Raw genomic sequence first — 27,350 nt, forward strand, 5'->3', positions numbered from 1 at the left:
AAACATCTATAGCGGTAAACTGGAGATGAACTTTACTAGATTCGCGATGATGATAACTTTGGAAACGTGTCACTATGGTCTGTGTTAGGGATGGGGAAATGAAGCCTCATGAATCACTGAGGCTTTCCCCTGACTGTTCCGGAAAAGATTCAAAGCTTTGAGAGTGTCGAGAACAGCGCCATCTGGTGCTTATTTAAAATTAAGCAGACAGAAGCCTGTGTTAGAAGCTCTGGCAGATGAAGCAACCACAACACACTCCATAGTTTCAATGTTATGTGTACAAATAAAAGCCTTACATGTTTGTGTTTGATTTGTTCATTAAAAATTCATTTTCTCTCCTCACAAACCCATCAACCAGACTGAGCCAACAATGACTCGTTAAATAAGATCTGGGGTTCGAGCCTTCTGACACCCAAAGCGAAACGCGCACGTGATTGGACAGAAAGTGAGGCTTCATTTGTTGTCAATCACGTGACTAGTAAACCAATACACACCCCGATACAGGGCTTCACTAGAAATCGTGTCGCCTGTGCTGGGTATCAGCACATCGAAGCTTCAGTGTCATACGTAACATCACTAGTCTGTGTTAGATGAGAAAAGCATTGAATAGACATTACAAATTTCAACTTAGAATTTATTAAACATAAACTTTTAAGGCTACAATGTGGCCATACACATTTTTTTCAAAAGCTGCATCTGAAGTGGCATTAAGGTAGCCTGGTCCTACCAGACTCTCGTACATTTCATTTGTACAGAGAGTCTGGCCACTCTCCATTGACAAGCGTTAACTTCCTTGAAGGCAGGTACTCTGGTGAAGTTTAAAACTATTGGATCTGCCTAGAGCCACTCTGGATCTGCCCAGAGCCACTCTGAATCTGCCATAACCAATCGCAAACGTTTGGTTTTGACGTAACCCAACAACTCAAACTAGCGCACGACCTCAACGTCAACGTTCTCAGCCACTCCCTCTGTTTGCTGATTGGACCGGTACAAATTTGGCCGGAGAAAACCCACGAATATACCGCAAACCCTGATGGAGTACTGAAGGAAAATGAAAATTGAGCGGGAGTACGTAGGAGGGTGGAACCAGGCTAGCATTAAGGTATATTTACACAGACTATTTAATTCAGCTCAGAGATGGTATGAATATGAAAAATGAAACCATATTCTAAATATGAAACTAAAACCGCCAGTAGGTGGCAGCAAGTCACTGGCTGTGTTCGAAAGCTGAAAAATGCTGCATTTGAAGGATGCATTCCAACAGGATTGTGGGATATCATAGGCAGTGAAGAATTTATCTATGCTTCCTTTAAAATTCAATCAGACGAAGGTATCTCAGGAGACAGGAAGTGAAGCTAACATTGGATTCTGATAATACCTGATAATGCAACAAGGCAACTAGTCAGCTTTTGGGCGCAACCACGGTCTTAATGAGTGAGTCATTTATTCAATCGATTCATTTGAACATCTGATAAATTCAGGAATAAATAAGTGGCTGTTTTAATGAATGGGTCACACGATTCGTAAAAAAAAAACGTGGATTCATTCAATAATGAGTCTAAATTCAGTAGATTCAGTGTTTCTCGGAGATGCACAACAGTTCTGATGTGGCTTTGTTTGGAACTGGGTTTTTTTTTGTTGGCGAAATTGAGTAAAAACAGACAATATTGTGTCTGAGATGTAGCACAATATAAACTTGTTTATTGAACTGTTGTATAAAATCAATGTCACATTTGCAATCATGCAGATATTTGAAGACAAAAAGATCACTCTTGTGTGTTATTGCTAAACTATATAATTTGATATTTTTTGCCCTCATATTTTGAATTTGCATTTTGAATTTTAGTGGCATTTGAACTGCATTCTAATAGGCTTCATCACATAGTGAGTCTGCCCTGCATCATGTTTGTAACTAAACTGCATGCAATGCAAGATGATGTGCAGTTCTGGTCGGGGATGGGGTGCGTTAAAAGCGTTAATTATAACACGTTATTCTTTCCATAATTTATCGCACCAAATGAACGTGTTAAATCAACAGCCCTAGTTCAAGTACATTCAATCAATTAAACAAGTTTATAATGTTTTAATAGTTCTTTCCATTTTCTTTCCTTTATTATAAATTTTTTTATATATATAAATTTTTTACATTGTATTGTTGACATCGTCCACGTATGTTGTCAACACTTCTCTGGTACATAACTTTGAGAGCTCTTTCATCCAGGTCCCCTTTGTTCCTTGTCCTTGGCTTTAATTGTTAAGCATTAAGACATATCTTCTCATTCTTTATTATTATTATTTTCCACATTATGATAATAATTGTATAGTAAGTAATATAGTCAAAATACTTACCGTAGGACATTTTGGGCCGATATGGATACCGATTTTAAAAACAACTGTTGGCTGATTCTGATATTAGTCACTTCCCTGCTTATTTGAACTTTTATCATACAAATGTATTATTGTTTTGTTCATGTTTTAATTTAGCAAAATTCGCATGCATTAAGGTATACTAGCTAGTTTACTGATGTATCATCAAATAATTTTAATTGAACATAAACAGGAGAGAACATTATAAGAGAGGCACAAAGTAAGCAAAACAAAATTCAAGACAAATAAAACATGACAACCTTCAGAGGTTATTTTTTCTATCAAATATTTCTATGAACAACATTTCAGTACTTTTGCTTTATATGTCAAGTATAAATTATGCTACTTCTCAAAAAAATACTTTAGCATTATCAGTGCCTTCACGCAGTTAATTTGTAAACTATCGGTTTGTTATATCTGCCTTTTTCATGCTATAACCAACCAATATGCTGATACATCGGTGCATCTCTAGTCAAAACTAAATTACATGGAAGTACAAGATTTATGTAGTGACCAAAAATATAAACAACGTGCAACAAAACTCAAATCTCAGTAGGTGCATCCTGGGATGCTTTTAAACCGTATTTAAAGAGTTAGTTCACCCAAAAATGAAAATTAGTCCATGATTTACTCACCCTGAAGCCATCCTAGGTGTATATGACATTCTTCTTTCAGATGAATACAATCGGAGTTATATTAAAAAATGTCCTGTCTCCTCCAAGCTTTATAATGTGAATGGCTGGAGAAAATTTGAAGCCCAAAAAAAGTGCATCCATCCATGATAAAAAATACTCCACACGGCTCCAGGGGGTTAATAAAGGCCCTCTGAAGCGAAGCCATGGGTTTTTGTAAGAAAAATACCTATATTTAATTAAAAATAAATATTTATAACTTTATAATCTAAAATAACTAGCTTCCGCCAGACGACCGTACGCATACGAGTAACCCGTGGTGCATGTATGACGTAGGATGTAGGAGTATCGTAAGCTTAGACACCTCTCGTGGTTTTAACAAAAAGGGCTGTGCAAAAAAACTGAAGCTCCTCTTCTATTATATAGAAATCCTCCGACATTTCTCTTCAAAATGGCTTATTCGCGACCAGTGTTTTGTTTTGCTCTTTCCTCTGAGCTTCCGCGTTCGTCATTACGTTTTGGGGTCAGGGGTTAGTCCACCGTAAATCTATGGAAGCTAGTGATTTATAGTTTATAAGGTTTTAAATATGGGTATTTTCCTTACACAAACGTATGGCTTCACTTCAGAAAGCCTTTATTAACCCCCTGGAGCCATATGGATTACTTTTATAATGGATGGATGCACTTTTTTGGGCTTCAAATTTTCTCCAGCCATTCACTCTCATTATAAAGCTTGGAGGAGACAGGACATGTTTTTAATATAACTCCGATTGTATTCGTCTGAAAGACGAATGTCATATACACCTAGGATGGCTTCAGGGTGAGTAAATCTTGGGCTAATTTACATTTTTTGGTGAACTATCCCTTTAAGGAGCACATTTTTGCTGGACACTAGTTTGTTACTGTTTTAGAAATGCATGTCTTTAGGGGTCTTGCACATATTGCTTCCTTGTTTCATCTACAGTACAAGTAAGAGTGGAGTATATTATTCAAGTGCAATTAAGTTGCCAAAATGTATATATGTTGCATAAAGATGTTAAGCTTTAGTAAAGGCTTGTGATTAACAGTTTTTCTGTTTAAATGAGTGACCCTTCAGGTCAGGGTATACAAGGGCCCATGTGAGAATCACAAGGTGTGATTGAATCACCATTTCTTTATTGTTTTATTGTTTACTAGTTTTTATTGTTGAACGTGATGTAATAATGAGTGGTGTAAACAACTTCCTGTCCATACCATACTTGGCAGTTTTACAATGTCTAATCACATTATTACAGTAAACATTACTCAAAAGCATGGGCTTATTTCACAACTTCACAGTAGTTAAGTGCCGCGGCACTTGTTATCTGGATTCTGGATGACACTCTGTTCTTTTTTGATAGAAGGGGCAATGAAGAAGTTATAAATGCTATTGTTTGATTTATCTGGAGTCCATGAGTGAACAGTGTTACTGCATGTTACTTCATGGTTCATGGTTCTTATCAAGGCATTTGTATACAATCACATACACACATGTTAGAATAGGGGCAAAGTGAAATAAAAGTATGTCATAGTTAATTGGGCAGGGAGGAGATAGGCAAGATATTTCAGATATTTAAAATATTTAAGGGTGTGAAGTAAGAGATATTTTTTCTTGTCCACATGTATCAGATCCTGTTGATTTAAACAACTTTTTTTGGGTGTAACTCACAGAGCCAGCCTCTGAAGTACACTACTCTTGTACTTCTGCAGTTTTAGAACATAACTTGGTAGACATTACAGACTTAATTCATACTAACCAGTCATGTTTTACATTTTCACAGTAGATTAAACAAAATAGGACCTACTGTATTAAGATATGTCTTTATGTGATTTAGCCTATTCTGTAAAGCTTAAACTGTTTTACTTGACAAGCAGTATCTTAATAGTATATCTGTCCACCCTCTTGAGCTCTGACACCTGCAGCCCAGCCAATTCATTCACTTGAACTGGTTTGAAATATTTACAAAGAATATTTGTGTTTCTGTTTCTCTGGTTCTTTCTGGCAAGTGTAAAAAACAACATACAATGGATATAAAAAGTAAACACACCCCTGTTAAAACCGCTGGTTTTTGTGAAGTAAAAATGAAACAAGCATAAATCCTATGAGAACTTTTGCAACGACCATATTGGTATTCCCTACACTGTAAAACCTAACAGTCAAATTTACTAAATGAAACTAGTTAATTTTACTCAGACATTACTTATAGTTTATTGTACTTAATAGAAAAAAAATTATGTGAACTCATTAACTAATTATATTAAATAGAACTCAAACAGAATGACTTACAGCAGAGTTCTAGTTCCCAGCATGCTTTGCTTCCGACTGTTAAAGAAGAGTAAGGCTGTGCCTGAAAACATATTCTCTCTTTTAAGTTTTTGTAAATAATTACTTTGCGACCACTAAAAGAGTATAGTACGTTCTATATATTATGAATGTGTAAAGGATGAATCTGGATTCAAGGCCATTTACAAATCTTCTCCAGCGACCTTATGGGATAGTAAACCCTGCGTCCCAATGTGCATACTATCCATCCTAAATAGAATGTGAGATACAATAAGTGTGTCCCAAAGCATAGAATGTTGAAAAGAGTGTGCCAGAAGTCCCCGGATGGTCTACTATTTCCGGAAGATTTTCAAAGTGTGGATCCATGCACACTAAAATGGCTAATATTGCCCATAACCCATTGCACTCTGGAGGAGGAGTCAGTTCAGAACTACAAACATGGTGTGTGTGCAAGTCAGACGGTTAAATAGGGAGGTTTAGATAAAGGGGTTTGAGTGACTAATAATCAACATTTAATCTGACAAACATTTTTTTATTTCATGTTATCCATGTTATATTTCATCCACAACAACAATGTGGACTTTTAAAGATCTGTTAGGCCATTATCTTTTAAATGCTTCCTTATTCAAACACATGAGGAGAGTTCTCCCCATGAAAGACCCACGACTGGTAGAGCAACGTGCTACTTCTTTTCTCTCCAATATGGTAGTCTCCAAATTAAATTAAATGTAGAGGATTTTAATTGTGACATTTGATTGACAGGCCAATTTACAGTGACAGGATGCATGTAACAATGCAACAGACTGTCCGTTAAAGATGCAATAAAATGACGTGATAGTATGTCCCAAAGCTTGTCTACTCTTTTGCTACATACTCTTCAAAAAGAGTACATACATTTAGGGAGTAGTATAAGTAGGCAAATTGAGACACAGCGTGAAGTTTGTGCACTTTAGAATCTCACTGGAAGAAGTAGGTCATCTGGGTACTCTTTTAAGAGGACTGTGAATTACGGGCATACTTCTTTTATGACACTGTTTTTCGCCTACTATATTGAAGGGAAATATGTGGTTTCGGATGCAGCCTAATGTTAAACGGGTCCTATTATGCCCTTTGACGAAGTCTTGATTTTGTTTTTGAGGTGTGCTAGTCATTCAGTCATTTATTTGTTTTCATGCTTGATTGTTCAAAAATGCATTATTTTTCACATATTTTACATTATTACATCACCTCTCCCCAGTCTGACTCGAACACGCTGATTTCTATGTAAAGAGTAATCAGCTATCCAAAGAGTATAGAAGCCCAAGAGGCGAAACTCTGTTGTGTTATGGGTAACAGTCTGTAGATGGCGCTGCGGAGGCGCGTCCGCCATTATGGACTGAAAGCTGCTGAAATCGTTAGCGCCAGTCAATGGCAAAATCAATGCCTCTTCTCTCACAAAAAGAAAAAAATACAAAAAAACGTCTCATACACAAATGCACACACAATAGATGGTGGTGTCTGATTAATTACTGAGATCTTGGCACCACTTCCATTTTAGTACTGTTTATAGTTCATGTGTGCACTTGCTAGATTGCACATCTTTTTTGTAGCCTACCTTTCCGCCTGTAATAGGACATTCATAGATTGTTTTTATTCTTGCCATTGAAACGTTCACTGTGTGCACTTTCACTGAAGATGTTGAAAAAACAAGTTGTTAATATTTTTGTGATATTCTGTGTAAAAGATTAACTGTCTTTAGAAATGTTCATTTATAATTGTATTTATTTATTTATTTTTCCAAATCATATGGTGATGTTCACTGATTTCAAAATCAACATTTGAATAAATATCTTATTACTGTGTGTCTGCCTATATATTATTTCATGAATTTCTGTTATTCATATAACAAGGAAAATGCATAATAGAACATAAATATTGATAGATTAAAGGTTTGCAGTAATTTTATAATTGTATCTTTGCAAACCGTAAGTGGTAGGCTAATGAAGCCGATTCGGTGGGGGACATACCCTTACGAAAAAGTACTATTGGAATCTTATAGTATTTTGGGACAAAATATTATAGTAATCTTATAGGAATACGAGCCGCTATAGTATTTCTATAGTAGTCTTATAGTCCTTCTATAGTAATATTTTGTCCCAAAATACTATTTTCCTAAGGGTAATTAGGCCATGCATAACCAACACATAAACGTAACATTTTCTGTCATTTAACGTCGGTCATCCTCATTAATGTATTTTAAATTGTTTTCATATTTAGATATGACGGCCAGAAAAAAATTAGTTATGTTAAGTTTTTGTTATGTTAAGTTGGTTCAGTGCCATTGACTCCCATTATTTTTCGGCGTTTTCCTTCAGTTTTCAGTCCATAATGGCGGCCGCGCCGTCACGTCATGGGGGCAACTGTTGCTATGGAGCGTTCTATTTAGTTTCGCCTCTTGGGCTTCTATACTCTTTGGCCAATCCTTCCGAAATACAAAACATTCTGTGATTGGTTAGCTGGCCCAGTGTGTTGTGATTGGCAGCGCTTAGCGCATGTTCGGTATGTCCCGCCTTTCCATAACTGTGAGTTATTTTCTAGTGTAAATATTGAGGATGGTGTCAATTTCAAACCAATCTGAGCCTGATTCACACCCTAACAATGTTAACGAACAAGAGAACTGTGCAGAACGGATTTCATGCACAGACTTTGCGAGTACGGATTTCACAGGACATTTCAGAGTGGTATGATTTTTGTAATTTTGTCTTACAAAAGCGAGAGCTTACAAAAGCAACAGAAAACTAGCTGTTCTCCATAAAATGTGCAGCGCACAGATAAACGTTAGGGTTATAATGTTCAGGAACAGTGTTTTAAATAAGTTTTAACCACTCTAAGTTTAAGCTTAATTTAAGCCTTAAGACTATTTTATACTTATGTGTCAGACCTAGGCCTACGCCGGAGTCTCTACGCCAGGACTATTCAACTGGCGGCCCGCCAATCATCTCCATCCGGCCCGACGGCACCACCTCCCTCCTCTTTTTCCTAGCGGTGCGGCTAATTTAGTTTGATACTTGCAACGATTGACCTGAGAAACTTTTACGTGCGACTATTTCATCAGTTATTATATGTGTCCTGAATTTATGTCGACTGAACTAGCGATACCAATCATTCGTGAATGAATAATTTTTTTGGTTCGATTCTTTCTAAACGCGCTTACATAACGGTTTAAAAATATTCAGATTAATTCGGACCACTCTGTCACTAAATCATCTGAAGCGGTTTCTCGGTCAGTACAGTAACAACAAATAGCGCTGTTTTCAACAAATAGCGCTCAGTTGTTTCACTAGTTGTTCCAACACGGCCCAGCACAGAGTTTCGTTTACTCCCGGTCTCGGACACTAATATTAAACAGCGTTGCGACAACCAGTGGGAAGCGTTTCAATTCGACAGACACCTCTCTGTTACAAACCACAAATCACTCGATGATTTAACTAGTATTAAATCGGATGAAACAGCCTCAACATTCCCATCAAGACTGATGAGGAAAGCAGGAGAAACATTGTGTCATGAACGAAATTAGAAGACTAATCCCCTAATCATGATTTATATTGCATTCGATTTATTAGGTGGGTAGAGGAATATATAATTCATTTTTTGTTATGAAATTATGTCAGTTTCTTTGTAAAGGTGCGTGTAGCTTTTAAACTGTGTTTAGGCTTTTTTTTTTATACAGTGGTATAAGAAATTATGGTCTGTTCCCAACTTCCACTCCAATATATATATATATCAAAATGTTCCTTCACTTAAAAGAGCTTAATTATCATATAGAGACTATTACATCCAATCTCAGTAATATGTAAATAGTATCACAGAGGGCAACCAACAACCATCTTGATTACAGGGACTTCAAATAGCTTGTCACCTTAAACATTTGACCGTTCTGTTTTAACAGAAGATCAAAGATGTGACCACTACAGATAGATCTTATCACCTAAAACCTTTTGCTGTTCGGATTTCACAGAACATCAAAGATGTGGGTACAGAGGAAAGATCCTCAATTTACATTTAAGACAGAGTTTCAGCCTCATGTTGAGAGGGAAGACGAATCTGTTATTCTTAAATTACACTTAAAAACAGAGCTTCATTTACATGTAGAGGGGGAAAACAAACGAAATAGGGGATAAATGTTTGAGCTGAGAGGATGAGTTTCATTCTGTATGACTCCGCTGAATCCAAGGTGCTTTGTGTACCTTGCCACTGCTATGCTGTAATAAACTTCATTTTTGAGATCTTCGACGTCCACTTCATTTTTTCTTACAGTGGGAATGAGTAGCCTGTGATTATCAAGTCTCACTGTCAGAATATTTTCATTTAAAGGGCATCTTGCAGGGTTTTTTTCTTTCAAAATTAATATATAAACTTGTATGAAAATACCATATGAAAAGTTAATGCAGGATTTAAAATTGTTTTGCAAGACATATGGGCACAAATTTAGTAGAAACGTGACAGTTTCCTTGACCGTGTTGAAAAAGCAGTTTTTTCATCATCGCGTCATATTACGTCATGCGAGCGAGTCGTTTGCCGGGCTCTGCGTTCACTTAGTGCAGAGTAGGTTGGTGTTCAGTGAGAGCGGTCGTGATTCAGTGTGTTTTCGGTGGTTATTGTATTTCAATTAATCATTGTCGTGGTAAATTATTGTGAATTATGGCCTGTCAGGACTTCGAGTCCACAGGTTTCCGGATGATTGCAATTCAGGATGGTGCTATCTTCCGTGCCTGGCTGCGTTATGTGCAGGTGAAAAGACGGGACTTCACTTCTGCATCTGCTTCGAAAAACATGGTAGTGTGTAGCGTTCACTATAGACTGGATGATTATAATCCCTGCGATATGATGGAGTTATATGAGATGACGGCGATATGTGCACACTGTCACAGCATCTTCATCGGGTCGCCCGGTCCGTTGTCAGAATGTGGTTGTAATGTAATGTAATGCATTTATGTGTTTGTTATTAGTCTGCAGCCGAAACTTATTATTATTATAAATAGTTCTATAATTCATTTTCAATCTGTACAAAACCACTTATATGTTTGTGTTGGCTGTTTCTACTTATAAAGTTTTTATACAGTAAGACAGTTGTGATTATTTTTTATTCATTGTCACCAAAATGGGACCATTCAAAGCCTTTATAAAGTCCCTCTTTCTCTGGAAACTTTCTCCTAACGCTGTAAGCTACACGTCGGTTTTCATCATAGAAATGGACAAGTGAAGTCAATTAGAAGCACTCACTTCCTGATGGCTGAGCGTACTGCGCAGCCTCAAACTGAGCTTGATGACATAGATGTGACGTGAGCAACCTGTCTGACAGTTGTAAGTCTTCTAGTAGCTGTGCCAAGAGAAATCTGAATCATTCCCTTCCGACTCTTGCAGACTCTTGCAGAGAGTCCCTTCCCATCATTCCCTTCCGACTCTTGCAGAGACGGAGAGCGCGAGAAGGAGCTGTTCATGAGCTAGGAGCAGGAGCAACTTTATGACTCTCCATGGGCTTCTCCCTTGACTTTATCGGACTTTATGCCTCCACGTCCCCCTGATTGCCTGCAAGCTTATCCTCCTGTCTATACGGTAATTTCTCTACTGTGGTTACGTGGTTATGACGCAATCGTTAGCCTAGTTTTACAAAAACGGCTTCTACGGGGCCATAGTGTAAGATACAAGGTAATGGAGCCTTTTATACATTGTCGTGTTTCTTTAGAAATAAACAATGGACAAATGGAGACTTTAAACGCCTCAGATGTAAAGTTATTCGCTGTCAACGTGACGCCAAAATGAATGGGAGTTAATGAAATGCTAACAGCAGGTGATGGCTTGGTAGGCAATGCATGCCCCCATAGAAGGTACGCTTTCTGGATGCTGGATTACCCCCTTGTTTTTATTTACACTTCTGCATCGTTGTCTGCATTGACGTGCAATTACACATGCAAGAGGGAGCATGAGAAACCCGAGAGAGGGGTTCTAGCAGTCCAATCACATCGCTTGCAGTCCGCGTCAGGGTATTTACATTTTTATTTCAGGATTCTTTGATGAATAGAAAGTTCTCTTTCTTCCTACCTAATCTTTCTTTCTTCCTACCTAATCTTTTTTCTTTCTCATCTAAATATTCTGTCTTTCTTTCTAACTAATCTTTCTGTCTTTCTAACTTTTCTTTATTTCTAACTGATCTTTTTTTTCTTTCTTTCTTTCTAACTAATCTTTCTCTCTTTTTTCTTTCTTTCTTTAACTAATCTTTTTCTTTCTAACTAATCTTTCTTTCTTTCTTTCTTTCTTTCTTTTTAACTAATCTATCTTTCTTTCTTCCTAACTAATCTATCGTTCTTTCTATCTATCATCTATCTATCATCTATTTCTCATCTATCTATCTATCATCTATCTCTCATCTATCATTTCTCTTATCTATCTATCTATCTATCTACTATTTCTAACTATTCTTTCTTTCTAACTTTTCTTTCTTTCTTTAAATTTTTTCTTTATATCTAACTAATCTTTCTATTATTTATAATCTATCTCTTTCTTTCTTTCTAACTAATCTATCTTTCTTTCTGTCTTTCTAACTAATCTGTCTTTTTTCTAACTAATCTTTCTTTCTTTCTAACTTTCTTTCTAACTAATCTGTTCTTTCTTCTTTTCTTTCTTTCTAACTAATCTTTCTTTCTTTCAAACTAATCTTTCTTTCTCACTAATCTTTATTTCTTTCTAAATAATCTTTCTTTCTTTCTAACTAATCTATCTTTCTCTTTCTTTCTAACTAATCTTTCTTTCTTTCTTTCTAACTAATCTTTCTTTCTTTCCAACTATTCTTTCTAATTAATCTATCAATCAAACTTTAAACTACTTTAAACTTCAAACTACTTTAAACTTCTTCAAACTCTCTGGTCCGGCTTTCTCAAGCCAACTTAAAGTTTGTCTCAACAAAGTTTTTTTTTCTCCAATCTGTTATTTAACGGTTGAGATCGTTTTTAATGATGATCTAACTAGCAGAAGACACTAGCAGGGTTTAAATCCCAGTTGCACAGGTGGGGGACGTTGTTACACTGCGTTACAATGTGCCTGAACTATGCTGTATAGCTGTGTTTTGCGGTGTTTGTTGTCAAACTAAAAAATTACTTTATTTTTTATTATAAAAAAATTACTTTATTTTATATGAAGAAGTTAATAATTGTTTTTTATTGACAAAATATTTTAGTTTGTCTTGTAAATTGTTTTGATTAGATCAAATAGCATTTTAATCTGTCATGTTCATGTTACAATGTGCCCCTCACATGTTACAATGTTCCCCACCTATGGGGCATGTTGTCACATTTCACTTCCATTCTTTCGGTAAATCAATAAAAAAGTATAAACAAAACCCCATAATTGTACTAGACGTGGGAAATTAATGTGGGGAAAAAATGTATTCTCTAAACTCCAAGTGGATTTACACAAACTGAGAAAGTCAAAAAGTGTTTGGTTGTGCCCCACTCTCCCCTGCACATCATGAATAGTTTAAACTTAAATAATTTAAGGCAATCGATTTCCTCAAACTTGTTGGGTTTTACAGTGTATCGACAGAAGCCATCATTGACTGACAGCAAAAACCTTGACCTAAAAGGACCCGGTTTGCAGTTTTTCAGTCACTCTAGATTAGCTTTTAGGATATATGTAAATTAATTGTTTTCTTTTTACACAGGATTTGCAAAAGTCATTAAGATGGGTATGTCTTCTGCATTGCAGACATTGATAACTGACTTAACAAAATATATTTATCAAAGTACATAATTTAGCAGGAAATATTAAATATTAATGATTAACCACATGTCCATTTGTGAAGAAAAAAATTTATTCTGTGGAAAAAACCCCAGAAGATTACAGTTTTTCTCAAATGCTAAAACACATTTCACAAACGTTTCCTCCATGTTCCCCAATGTCTAAACACAACACCCTTTTCTAAAGCTACATAAACACAACCACACCGTCTCACTTCAAAACTCAAACTTTCACACCAAAAGAGCAGCTCGAAGCTTTCAAAAATGTAAACACTATACACATCATTACACACTACAGCAAAACAATTGAAAACACAATGCTCAATTTGTGAGAAGGTTCTTTGTTTCATATCTGCCAATGCATATTTTTAGAAACTTTACAGTAATGGATCTTCTTAGATCTCTGCAGAGGATTAGGCATTTAGATTTGTGAGTTTCATATGAAGAGTATAAATCTATAGTAAATTCTGCGTACACTACTGTAACACAACTCAATGCAAAAACAGAATCTATTGCACACAACAGTACTCTTGAAAACATGATCAGGGTGTGAAGTTTTTTTATTTACTTTATTCACACCACACACACACCACAGTCACTGTGCAGCATCATGTCGCTGAGCTGCATCGGGCCACATCACCTCATCCACATCGCAGGCTATATTGTCTCTTGCCAGGCACCGCGGGAAAAACGCCCTGGAATGGCAAATCCATCCTTGGAAGGCCTCCACTGGGATGTCAACACAGGCCAGCTCCATTGCCCTTAGGAGGTTCTCTCTAGTGTATGGTTGTCTGTCATAAACCTTCCATCTTCACGATGAGAAGAACTCCTTTATAGGGTTCAGGAAAGGGGAGTAGGGTGGCAGACAGACGTTTAAAAAGTGGTTACTGTTGGTGGTGAACCACTCTCTGATTTGGTTTGTTCTGTGGAAGCGTACATTGTCCCAAATGATCACATAAATGTGATGTGCGGGCCCAGGATGGTGTTGTTGGCGGTCCAGGAGGATGTATTTTAGCTCCTCTAGGATGGTGAGGAGATGTTGGGTGTTGTAAGACCCAAGGACAGCATGCCGGTGGACAAGCCCCTCACATGGCCGCACAAAGAGTAATATTACCCCCCCGTTGGCCAGGAACCTCAGTGATGGCTCTTTGGCCAATGATGTTACGGCCTCTTTGCCTTCGTTTCTGCAGGTTGAAGCCAGCCTCATCCAGGAAGAGGTACTCATGAGGTCTGGCCATCGCGTCCAACTGTAATATCCTCTGTGAAAATGTGAAAGTGCACAGGTGTTCAGAACAACAGTCAATCAGGTAGCACAGTATTGTCCAGAAGTAATAGGGGTGCAACGGATCAAAAAACTCACGGTTCGGATCGTTTCTCGGATCAGAGTCACGGATCGGATCATTTTTCGGATCAGCAAAAAAAAAAAAAAAAAATTTATTAACACTTTTAAATTATTAAATTAAAATATATAAAATCAACTTAAAGTGCACAAGGCATAATATCTTCTTTTTAACATAATTCATGAAAAACAACTTAAAGTGCAACATAAAAAGGCATGTCCTTCCTTTAAACATGGACCAATGCTTTATGTGTTTCCACTGTCATATAGGGCTGTCAAAATTGCTCAAAAATGACGTTCGAATATTCCCTCTAAAAAACACATATTCGAATTATTCGAACATCTGGTTGCGCATTTTGTCAATGACGTGCATTAGGCCTATGTCAATAACAGGACAAATTAATACAAAGAGACATAACTACTTGTATATGTAGTTCATTTAAGTTTAAACATATTTGACAACGTATTACCTTGCTCGCTCGCACTCGCAGGCACTCTTTCTCTCTCTCTCTCTCTCTCGCCGTCACCCATGCTGCGTTCACACCAAATGCGAATAGAGCGTCTGGCGCGAGTGATTTCAATGTGAAGTCAATGTAAAGACGCGTTTACGCACGTCTGGAGGTTTTGCGGCGCGAATGAGGCGTCACGCTCTCTGCGGTTCATAACGCTCGCCATGACCACGCTGTGTGTGGACTGAACATGCGCACAACTTTTTTTTCATAAATCAATCCGCGGATCACGTGAGTGCCGAACCGAAGATATTGATCCGAACGGATCACGGATCAATGATGATCCGTTGCACCACTAAGAAGTAATGTAGGCCACTGAGCAACACAGTATGTCCACTAACTGTACTGTGAACATGGATGTATACTTCGTAACGTAGGTCTTTGTGTCGCGCAGAGTTCCGCTCAAAGGGAACCCTATAGACCTGTTTCATCCGCATCTTTTGGCGCCGGAGAACTCGGTCTATTGTGGCCAAGCTGACATCAACAATGCTCTCAAAGTTGACATTATCGGCAATGACTTTGTCTCTGATCTCCCGGAGTCTGATGAGGTTGTTCTCACGAACCATATCCACAATGAGGGTTTCTTGTGCCGCTGTAAATATGGCAACCCTCCCACCTCTATGTGGCATTCTTTCAACTCTAAAGAAAGAAACATGTGTTGTCAATTGACATGTTTTACAATACAGTAACAACTGATTTGAAACCAATAGACTACTTTCACAGGCTTGTAAAATTGTATTGTGACAAAGAAAGCAATAGAGTACAATACCTGTTGTGTTGTCTGAATGCCCTGATAATGGTGGCCACGGTGAACCTACTCAGGTTTGGACGGACTCTTAGTCCTGCTTCAGCCATTGTCATGCCATGGACAATGACATGGTCAATGACTGTTGCTCGCATCTCGTCCGTAATGATGGTGCGAGGTTGTCTTGCTCTCCCTCCTGGACCTTCTCCTCTCCCTTGTTGGCCTCCTCCTCTCCCTTGTTGGCCTCCTCCTCTTCCTCGTTGGCCTCCTCCTCTTCCTCGTTGGCCTGCTCCTCTTCCTCCTCTGATTTGAACTCCTCTTCCTTGTTGGCCTGCTCCTCTTCTTCCATGGCCAGCTCTTCTCCCTCCTCTGACTCGAATTCCTCTTCCCCTGACTCTGCCTTCATCCATTGTGTTTGTTTGGAATCTTCAGCAAACTGTGCACTCTGAACTTGCTTTTATACATGTGGTCACAGCATTAGCAACAAGTGTCTTTAATTTTGAGTCGTTGTGTGTAATGAATGACGCCAGGTGTGTTCATTGTGTTCAAATATTGCTGACTGTGGCAAGCATTTTGCATCACATGAGCTTTCATTTGAGAATATGAGCAGAGTTATTTTGCAACTTGTGTTTTAGCAAGGAAAAATGTGTTAAGATTTATGAGAACGGAGGATTGTGTTTTGTGAATTGTGTCTTCATGTGAAATGTGTTTATGATATTGGAAAATGATGGCTAGATTTAGTAAATGTGTTTAGAGTCTAGACAACTGGTCATTTGGTTTAGAGGATTGGCTTTTGTGTTTTAGCATTTGAGAAAAACTGTAATTTGCCAGTGGTTCCCACAAGATTTTCCAATGGGAAATAAGGAAATTATAATGGGGTTTTTGAATTTATGAGTAAAATAAGGTTTGTGTGGTAAACATACATTGACGATACTTGGACGTACTGTATATCGAAAACGTGAATTTTTAAGCTGTTATTTTTATTTTTTTAAAAAAATTTTTACTACATAAGAACATTTGTATTCCGGTTATGGATTAATTCCGGTTTAAGAAATATGATATAGCCTGAAAAAAAGTTTTCAGTCAGAAGAATTTTTTTTAATCCCTGTTTTAAGTCAAATATATTATTTTTTACTTGATGGTTACACCACGTAACATTTTAGCATCAATAAATGTTTCCCTTGAAAATGGTTAAAAAAAATATCTAAATCTTATAAAACAAATATTATTAAACAAACATTAATATAAGGAATACATTACTCAGAAAGGCACATGTGTTTAAGTTCATGTTATTTTTTCCAATATGCCTATATAACTACAAAAGTTTTGAATGGTGAAATGTATTTTTATACATGCAGGGAAGAGTGAAATACTCCCAATGCAATGCAAAAATGCAATGCTCTTTAAGTACATCAGATTTCTGTATTTACATTTAATCTTTACAATCACTATAATTTTGTCTTGCTACTAAATATAAATGTGGAATTGCTTTGTCTTTCACCAGAACTTATTCATAAGGGCACCAAAGATGACCAGTGGGATTATCTGTTTTATCTTGCTGTAGCCAACTATAAGCTCAAGGTTGTTATCTCATGTTTACATTGGACACTTAGTTGGAATGTCTTTGCGAATCTCATTCTACTGTTTTATAGTAACTCTAGGAATATGAGAGAGCTCTGAAATACATCAGGACTTTACTGGGGAATGAACCTGGAAATTCTCAAGCTTTAGATCTGGAGAAACTCATTAATAAAACCATGAAGAAAGGTAAGCATGTATATTGTTCATTTCTTTATTTAAGGTGTATATTAATACTATGTAGTGTAGGCTATATAGGTACTGTATACAAGTAATCTTTACATGTCTCATGATTGAACAAGGAATTTGCATTGAACATGTTTCTCACTCTTATGTTTTCTAGATGGGCTAGTTGGAATGGCAATTGTTGGTGGCATTGGTCTGGGTTTGCCTTGATTGGCAGGATTGGCTGGTCTGATTGGTTTAGCTGTGGCTAAGAAATATGCATAAGTGGATGACCTGAGACAAATCTTAAAGCCTTAAGCCTTGTTTTGGGTGATGAACAGATGCAGAAAGGCCTGCTAAATATCTGTCATCATGACACTGACAGAGAAGTAAGGCACCCTCTGATGCCTTATTAGCTTCCTCCAGAGTGGCACCTATTTACATCGCTCTAATGAAAAGAAAAGGAACTTCGACAATATTTATTTCTGTCACAATAAGTGATATACAATAGATTCTTTATTCTTTGTAATTGTACCTACATACCCTTATTGAACACAAAAATGTGTGTGTGTGTGTGTGTGTGTATATATATATATATATATATATATATATATATATATATATATATATATATATATATGCATCAGCAGGTGTTTATTAGGTATATAATAAGGCATTATTTTCAAGTGAAATGGATCAAAATGAATTATTTAATGTTTAATTTGGCCAAATTTTTTTTTGCCTCCTAAAATATTACACCTTTTTGTGTACGTTTAAGTCAGAGCCAAACCAATTTGTACATTTGTGATGTTGCTTTTTATTTGAACAGATTCTAAGGCAATTTGGAAATGTTATAACTGGAAGAATGCTTCCGGTTTAGACCAAATCTAAAAGTGTGCCGCTTCTAAGAATCTAGTAATCTGTGTGTAGCTATAGACCTTATGTAGCCCCGCCCCTTTTCAGCGCTGCGCTCGTTGTCTTTTGACTTCCGGTCTGTATTTTCACAGCGATTCTGCGAGTTTATTAATGAACGGCTCGTTTTAAAATATTCCCGGTCGACTGACATTTGTTAAGTCATCTGCTTTAAAACATCACAGTCCTCATGATAACTTTCGTTAACTTTACATGAAGTAAATCCACTTCAAAAGCGAATTACTCCTGGACAGCAATGCCATAGAAATAAACAGAGCGACCGCAAAAACGGAAGTTAAAAGACAATATTCTAAAGATGGCGGTGCCCTCATTTCTCTGGCGCATAAGGTCTATAGGTATAGAAGACAATAGATAGTACAGAGGCTGACTGATATAAAATGTTATTGTTGAAAACCAGTTAGGGGTTTTGTTTTGGAAACATTTGAATACAACGTTTAACGTTTAAGTCAGAGCCAAACCAATTTGTACATTTGTGATGTTGCTTTTTATTTGAACAATCTGTTAATCTAAGGCAATTTGGAAATGTTAGAACTGGAAGAATGTTAGATTTTAGACCAAATCTAAAAGTGTGCCGCTTCTGTGTGCATACATGTTTTCTTTTGTGTTTTCATTCTTGCACTAAGGCCCAAAGAAAAGAGTTTGCTTCATTGTGTGCCACTGAGATTATCTGTTTTATTTTTATTTTTATTTTGTTTTCTGATTTTGTTTTATTTTATTTATTTACATTTATTTCAACAGTGCTTATTGCCAACTTTGAACACGGGCTGCAAATGAAACTAAAGCCCATTTTGTTTATAAGCATTAATTTTTACTATATGGAAAGAGAATATTTATTTCATATAGAAAAAGAGGTACTGCAGGGTTACACACTGACGTTTATTATTAAGGGTTAAAGGTTTGTTAAGATTATAATCATAGTATTTAATTTGCCTTTAGAAGTCATGGTTGCTGTTCTTATATCTTTTTGCTTATCTCTTTTCAGTCATAAAGATGATTTATTAACCCTTGGCAGCAGTGAATTTGCACAAAAAAAAAAAAAAAAAAAAAGAATGTGGAAGAAAGTATTTAAGCCATTTAATAGGTGAGGATAGTCACCCAGGAAATGTATACCTCTTTTCGGGAATGAAATTGAGAGAGGGGGTAAAGTTCCGGCAAGTGTTGGGTTTTATTGTTGTGGCTTTTCCAATTACATGACCAGTGCTGGAAAGAACTCAATAAGTCATATTTGTTAAGTCACAATAATTACTCAATTTGTTATTATTAGGCAACTCACACTAGCTGCAACTGGGGCACACCAAACATGATGCTATTAAAATGTCCTTCATATTCAGAGATCAGATTTCCCAATGCCAGTTGTCCAATTTATGGATGTATTCAGCCACAATTTTAGGCATATCCTTTGTTTCCTAACATAGCTGTCCACTCCTCCTCTGTTGAAGTAAAGGATCACATTGTCAGGGAGCGTTTATTGAGGTGTGACGAAGGCCAAGTTATTTATTAAGTGGATGCCTGACTACTTAAAAAGCATACAGCCGATTTTAAAAACAATAAGATAGTGGAGGTGGTGTGTACTTATTCATACAATAGCTGTAGAGAACAAAATCAAGCATTGTGTTTGTGGATTTTATAGATATAATATATATACACACACACACACACACACACACACACACACACACATATATATATATATATATATATATATATATATATATATATATATGTATATGTGTGTGTGTGTGTGTGTGTGTGTGTGTGTGTGTGTGTATATATATATATATATATATATATATATATATATATATATATAGCCAAGTCCTCATCAGCCAAATGGGGAAAAAATGGGAAAAAGACAGTTTATGGTTTGTCAAGTAGTACGTTAAACGAAATTGAACCCACTGACCCTTTTTCAAAGACGGTGGTGATGCGATTCCAGTTATCAACTTCGCAAACCTAGTAAGGTGTTTTATTTTTGATAAACTTCTAAATTTATCATGTTAAGAAATATCTGAAATTATCATGTTACAAATTAAGTAGTAACATTTGGATTTAATTATGTATGGCATATTAATTTAGTTACTTTTTGAAATAACAGATTTTTAGGTTCTCATTTAAAAATAAATACCATTACCTATCTTTATCGATAACTTAGTAAACCTTTAAATCTCACATTACTGATACAAAATACACAGAATAAACATTGCACTATAAAAACTGAATGTTCTATCAACATATTCAGCCCCTCTAATGTAAACAGCACGTGTGTAAAAGATAAGACTCTGTACAATATCTTAAGCTGTCCTTAGAACATGTTAATGCTATGGTAAATATAAACATTTTGTACATGATGTATCGATTACCCAAGTACACTTTTTTCCCTTTATTTGATTGTTTTTTTTCTAAACATCTGAAACTATTATGTAAAGATAATAACCAGTGACTATTAAAAGTGTCATCTTGGTGAAGTATTAAAAGACAAAAACAATTTTGAATTAAATCTCTTTATATATTAATTCCTGAATGTTACTATACACTTTTCACTGTATAATAAAACATTTCTGAAATTATTGTAGCCTATGGTTCACCAGAGATGGTAAAAGTTCTTAATGTTACTATGGGTTGTTGAGATCAGTCATGGTTTCTGCATTTTATGAATGTTTTTTTATGGCATCAAATTCTTTTATGGTTTCTAACTGGAACTTTAATTCTTAGGAGTGGTGTTATATTTTGCACATTTCCTTAAATCAGTTCATGAAAACTGTAGCCTGAAGGCTTTTTGCTGAACCCAAAAACTATTAAAGAACCTTTCTTTTTAATGTTTAACCTATCAGAGTAACGTGCAGTATGCATTTATAACTTCTGCCAGCTACCAGGCATTGAAATCAAACAGCTTAAAAGGCATTACAAGGTTAAATTCATGTATCGGTGCAACACATCGTTGAATACATAGTATATTTATCACTACGTGTAGCTAGCAGTAGAATTATGTAATTTGATGGTGCTGTATAAAAAAGTGAACAAGATTTGATTTGGGTTGGTAGTTCTCTTTTGTACCTGCCTGCCTTTGTCAAAGCTCTGGACTTGTGTAAGACTATGTTTAACACATTCTCAGAAAAAAAAAAATACAAAAGCTACCACTGGGGCCATACCCTTTAAAAATGTCATTATTTACTTTGTAGCATTTATGTACTAATATGTACACTTTTGGTACCAATATATACCTTTGAGGTACTAATATGCACTTTGGGTACAAAGGTGTGACTTTTGAAAAGGTACCGCCCCAGTGACAGCTTGTGTGCCTTTTTTTCTGAGAGTGGTAACACAGCAAGACAGGCAGGCTATATTCCTTGAAATGTGCAGTATGCACACAGAACATAAACTGATCTCCAGCCACCCGGAACACCTTGGAACGCAGAAGATCCAGAGATATGAAAGACATATTGCAAATTATTGCACTTCTCTTGGGTTTTTTGGGGTGTGGGTTTGCTGTATTATCATTACTTAGTCACTACTGGAAAGTGTCTTCAGATGATGATAGTGTTATCATCACATCCAGCATCTTTGAGAATCTTTGGATGTCCTGTGCAGATGATTCCACGGGTACTTTCAATTGTTGGGATTTCCAGTCCATGCTCGCTTTACCAGGTAAAACACTGTCCATGATAACTGTATAAATAACTGTAATACTGATAATAGTTATATCATTATACTACAGCTATTGCTATCATTACTATTATTTACTCTACTAATTGAGTTACAATTAAAATATGCATGTTAATCTTTTTTATGTTCAAAACAAACTATTTTTAACATTTTATAATTATTTCAATGTCATCAAAACTGACACATGGCACTAAAACATTATGTTGTGACCAAAAATGTTGAAAATAAGTCAGAATGATCATGCAAAGTGATCTTTTAAGATGTGAAATTAATTTGCGAAATCGCCACCAAGTGGCGCAAAGGGATGGTTAGCAACACTGTTCATTAAGGCCAGAATTGTCATTTGTAACTGAAAATTTCCTTTATTTCATTTAAGGTCCTTTTGATGTTACTGACTACTCCTTTATCACTGCTGTCTGAGACATTATGAAGTAATTACATTTACAAATATTCATTTAGCAGACGCTTTTATCCAAAGCGACTTACAAATGAGAACAATAGAAGCAGTTAAACTAAGTTTTTTTATATATATATATATTTTTTTTTTATAAATAGAATAGAAGAGAAAGTGTTAGTATTACTGGATCAAGTGCTGCCGAAAAATATGCGTCTTCAGCCGTTTCTTGAAAATGGCTACGGACTCAGCAGCTCTGGTTGAATTAGGCAGATCATTCCACCAGCAGGGAACAGTCATGGTAAAGGTCAGAGAAAGAGATTTTGTGCCTCTTTGAGATGGCACCACAAGACGACGTTCATCAATATATAATTATTCCTGTGTCACTGCTGAATCTGACAGTGAGACCCTCCAGTGAGTTTGCAAGCCATCTGATTTTCGAGACATTTCAATGTATTTTGAGGTCACATGTTTTTTGTGGGTCTTCAAGTGCCTTATCCACCTTATTTTCCAGGTAAGAGTGGGCGCGGACATTTCTAATTTTAATGTGTATGGCTTCCGGTGTCATTCGCATCCAGTTATTTTTAGCTGTACAAAACAGCTTGTTATGCTTGATATGGAAATCTGGTTTCCCTTTCAAGGGAATTCGAGCTGCGTCGAAACGCTGTGGGAATGCCTCTGCGTGATTGCGCCATGAAGCACGTATGAAACCAGTCCAATGACGTGACGGAACATCATGTGACGTCATCGACCAGGAAACTATAAAGCACACCTGAACCACACAGCGTCAGCTTCTGTCTTCAGCAAGCGCTGTATGTGAATCTATGTCCCTGGTGTTTTTTTGTCCATCTTAGAATTTGCTAGGCAGGAGTTTTCACCCATCAATGTATATATATATATGGGGTTAGAGACAGGCTTCACCCTTTCTCTGCCTTCACCTTCCAGGTACAGTGTCTCATCTCGGGGTCGGAAGCACCGCTTTGCGGTTACATCCATCCCGAATGAGGTGTACTGCAAGATAAGTGCTGCAATTATCCAGTTCTGAGGTGCTGAAGCAAACCGCTTTTTGAACCGTGTCCCTCCCTGTCCTCACTACATTACGAGCGGGTATACACACGGTTAAAGTGTTTGTTTGGGGGCGGTGCATGCACGTCAGTGTGGGCTGACAGTTTACTTCATAAAAATGTTCCCTATGTGTAGAAAAATACACGCACTGTCGGAAGTTTTAGCTCCGCCCCTGTTGGGTCTTAACTAGCTCGGATCTTGGATTATGGGTCAACATAAAGAATCTACCGTTGATTTTTTTTCTCGCGTTGCCTATGGGTTGCCTATGGATTGCTCAGGAAACTGAGCTCAAGGAGTTCCCTTTTCTCTCTTTTTCCTATTATCACAACTAAAAGCTTGTTTGCAAGCTATGATTCTTTTTGTATTCAAATATGAATATTCAGCCTGTAATTTAGAATATGAAATACTTGTCTGATTGTTATTGGCTGCATTTAAATTTGAGGAATTAAATTAAATATATTTATGGCCTTTTAACTGCTTAAAATACTATGCACTTTCTAAAATCCATGTTTATGGTAAGGGCACATGCCGAGTGCTTCGTGCCCTTTCTAAAATCCATGTTTATGGTTTTATTTAATTTTGTGAAATTAAATGAAATGTCTTTCTGGCTTTTAGCTGCATAAAATACTATGCACTTTCTAAATCCATGTTTATGGTAAGGGCACGCGCCTGAGGACAGTTATTATCTCTAAGTAGGCCAAGAAGCCCTGACGCCAGTGCCAACCCCGCCTTCATGCCGGGGCGTAGAGGGTCCCCACGAGTTATTACCCAAGGGTTGTTCGCTCCCTCCGAGGAGGGCTCTAGAGCGGTCAGGCCAGTTGTTCCCTGCCGGTGCACCGCTTCAGGGTACTGTGCCTGCTGTTTGAAATATACCAGAGGCCAGACTTGAGAGACTAGTATCCTTAGTAGATCTTCTGGCAGATTGGAAACGTCTACCAAATATATCTCGTTGGGTCCTGCAGGGGGGGGGGGGGGGTTCGTCCGATTTTAGGTCTGCGCTGTAGGGAAGCTCAATAAAGAAATCAAGATGCTCACTCTCAAACAAGTCGTGTCACAAATCAGATCCAAGGACTGATTTGTCACGTTAGATCTAAAGGACGCATACTTCCACATATCCATCCTTCCACAACACAGGAAGTTCCTGAGGTTCGCTTTCGGGGGCGAAGCGTACCAATATCATGTTCTTCCTTTTGTAGGCCAGCCACTGTAAAGCAGTTTCAAAAACTGTTAGGTCTGATGGCAGGCCTTGCGGCCTGTTGTACATGAGACCATTGCAGTGGTGGCTCAGGACCAAAGGGTTCTCCCCGAGGGGAAACCCGCTCCGCATGATCAGGGTCATCCCAAGAGACCACACATTGTCCACTGTGGTTCTCACTCAGCCAAATAGCCCCTCTGGGGTTGGACGCTCTGGTGCAGACTAGGGCTGTCACGATGTTAGATTTTTCACACCACGGTTATTGTGGCCAAAAGAATTCACGATATCGATATATCGCGATATCTATAGAATCTATTTTGGGTAGTTATCAGTCAAATTCATTTTTACTTTGTTTATATAGTTTTTCTTTTTTACCCAACAAACATAAGGATACTGATAGACAAGGCACATGCATTTTTTACTTCTTGCGTACTCAATCTATGGCAAATTCTTGTGAAGGAAGACAAGCATGTGAAGTTTATCTGGTTTCAAACTGAAGCAAAACACTGTCTGAAGGTTTCCTGAAGAACTGAAAAGCTCTTAAACCTATTGTTGCACCGGCGCCAATAAAGTCATGCAGATAGCAGATTTGAATAAAAAAATCAAGTGCAAATACAAATACAAAAATAAGATGAGTAAAGAAAACGGGGTTCTTAATTTTAATAATCACCCTTTATTAATATATGAACACAGAAACCCCCTGTTAACAGTTAATGTCACGTTTCCCATTCCATGACTAGTAAAATAATAGCCGCGTCGCGTCTATGACAACTCGAGGTATCGCACACGCGTCTCAGTTTATTTACCATTTACCATTTTATGGCCAGCAATATCATTGTTTAAGGACATTATGGAATTGAGATAATGTCTGTACTATGTTATGATTACACTGTACAATAGTTGCTGAGTCTGTGATCTGAACACTTTACCTCAGAGCATCCGTTAACTGAATGAATTGAGAATATCACCTGAAAATCCGATAACATCAGCAATTTTCATTCAAGCAGCTGATTTCTGTAAATTAATGTAAAATTAAATGTATATTGCAGCACAGGGTGAAATCATTTACGATGATTTGATACAAATATAATGTAAATTTAATATAAAACGATGTAAATGACGCTCTGTGTCGCGGCAGGATTTTGAACATGGTCCTGAGCCGTTGCTGGGCGTCGCAGCCGCCGGTGTGTGTACACTCATAGAGAATGTGTTCGAATTTTAAAGACGTGGCGCTGCGCTTCTCGTCCGGTGTGCGACCACCTTTAAGGTGCTGTTTTCTTTGAAGCCGAAGAACTCTGTTCTTAATACTGGCGAGCTTACTTTTTTCGGGTGTGGACAGAGTGTTCCACTCTAGCTGCGCGGACGAGCGCTGCGTCGTCTTCTTATTTGACAGGTGTCAGCGGGTGCAATACTGCCACCTGAGAGGTCAACCAGGTACTGGCGCTGTAGTATTTACGTGTCATGTTATCATAAGAGTCCTATTCATTTTAAACATTGTGGTTATCGCCAATACCGGTATATTGTCACACTCTAAATTAACACGATGTCGATATTTCATGCTTTGAATATCACGATTATCGTCAACACCGGTATATTGCGACACCCCTAGTGCAGACGTGGCCGAGGTCACGTCTGTACGCATTTCCCCCGATTGCTCTGCTCCCAGGAGTTCTGGAAAAGGTCCGCCAGGATGGGGTCAGTCTACTGCTAGTAGCCCTGTTCTGGTCGGCCCAAGTATGGTTTGCGGACCTAGTGTCTCTCCTCGACGGCTCTCCTCTAAAGATTCCGATCAGGAGGGACTTACTCTCTCAGGCAAGTGGGTCAATCCTTCAGCCTACTCCAGAGCTCCATCCACAAGGAAACTGTATGCCTGGAAGTGGAGACTTTTCACTTCCTGGTGTGGAGAGCACCAGCTGGACCCGGTTAACTGCCCAGTGAGTGCAATGCTGGAGTATCTGCTGGAGCGCTTCTCTGCAGGGTCATCCCCCTTCACACTGAAGGTGTATGGGGCGGCACTAGCTGCTTACCACGTCCCTTTGAGTGGAGTATCTATGGGAGACACCCACTAATAACTCGTTTCCTTTTTGGCACTTTGAGGCTGAGGCCAGCAGTCCACACGAGGGTGCCGACATGAAACTTGGCTGTTATACTAGAAAGCCTCTCCCTAGCTTAATTTGAGCCCACTGAGGAAGTTCCTGAGAATATCTCTTTAAAGACTGTCTTTCTCCTCGCTATTTTGTCTCTCAAGAGAATTGGAGACATTCAAGCACTTTCTGTATCTCCCTCATGCATGGAATTTGCTCCTGGTATGGTAAAGTGTTTTCTTCACCCTAAGACCAGGTTACGTTCCTAAGGATCCTGCAGGCCTTCTGTCCTCCTCCGGACGTCCGACCTAGGGTAACTTTTTCTGCTCTGCCCAGTTAGGGCCTGAGATGCTTACGTCCACAGAACTGTGGAGAAAGTCTGAACAATGTTCGTTTGCTTTGGGGTACCCACAAAGGGGTGCCCGGCATATAAGCAGAGGATGAGCAAGTGGGTGGTCGAGGCCATCTCACTTGCTTATGAGTCGGCCAGTCAGCCTTCACCTTTGGCTGTACGGGCCCACTCCACTAGGAGTATGGCTGCTTCCAAAGCATTACTGTCAGGAGTTTCCCTCCAAAATGTTTGTAATGCGGCAGGCTCATCCTCACC

The 27,350-nt window shown here is 37.8% G+C and overlaps 1 protein-coding gene and 1 long non-coding RNA gene across 2 annotated transcripts in view; one reads left to right on the forward strand and one right to left on the reverse strand.

The window, feature by feature from the left end:
• The window catches only part of LOC309499987, a 210,697-nt gene that overhangs the window by 56,146 nt on the left and 127,201 nt on the right, over nt 1–27,350 (reverse strand). The window lies entirely within an intron of this gene.
• cldn15b (claudin 15b) overlaps nt 1–27,350 on the forward strand; it is a gene marked incomplete at its 5' end in the record, with an annotated part of 177,984 nt that overhangs the window by 1,299 nt on the left and 149,335 nt on the right. Inside the window, 3 exon segments of the mRNA XM_082171549.1 lie at nt 17,171–17,247; nt 17,328–17,433; nt 21,871–21,987. Coding sequence (XP_082027675.1) covers nt 17,171–17,247; nt 17,328–17,433; nt 21,871–21,987 — 300 coding nt within the window.

The sequence above is a fragment of the Leuciscus leuciscus genome, assembly GCF_965113295.1.
Source record: "Leuciscus leuciscus genome assembly, chromosome: 5".
Classification (NCBI taxonomy): Eukaryota; Metazoa; Chordata; class Actinopteri; order Cypriniformes; family Leuciscidae; genus Leuciscus; species Leuciscus leuciscus.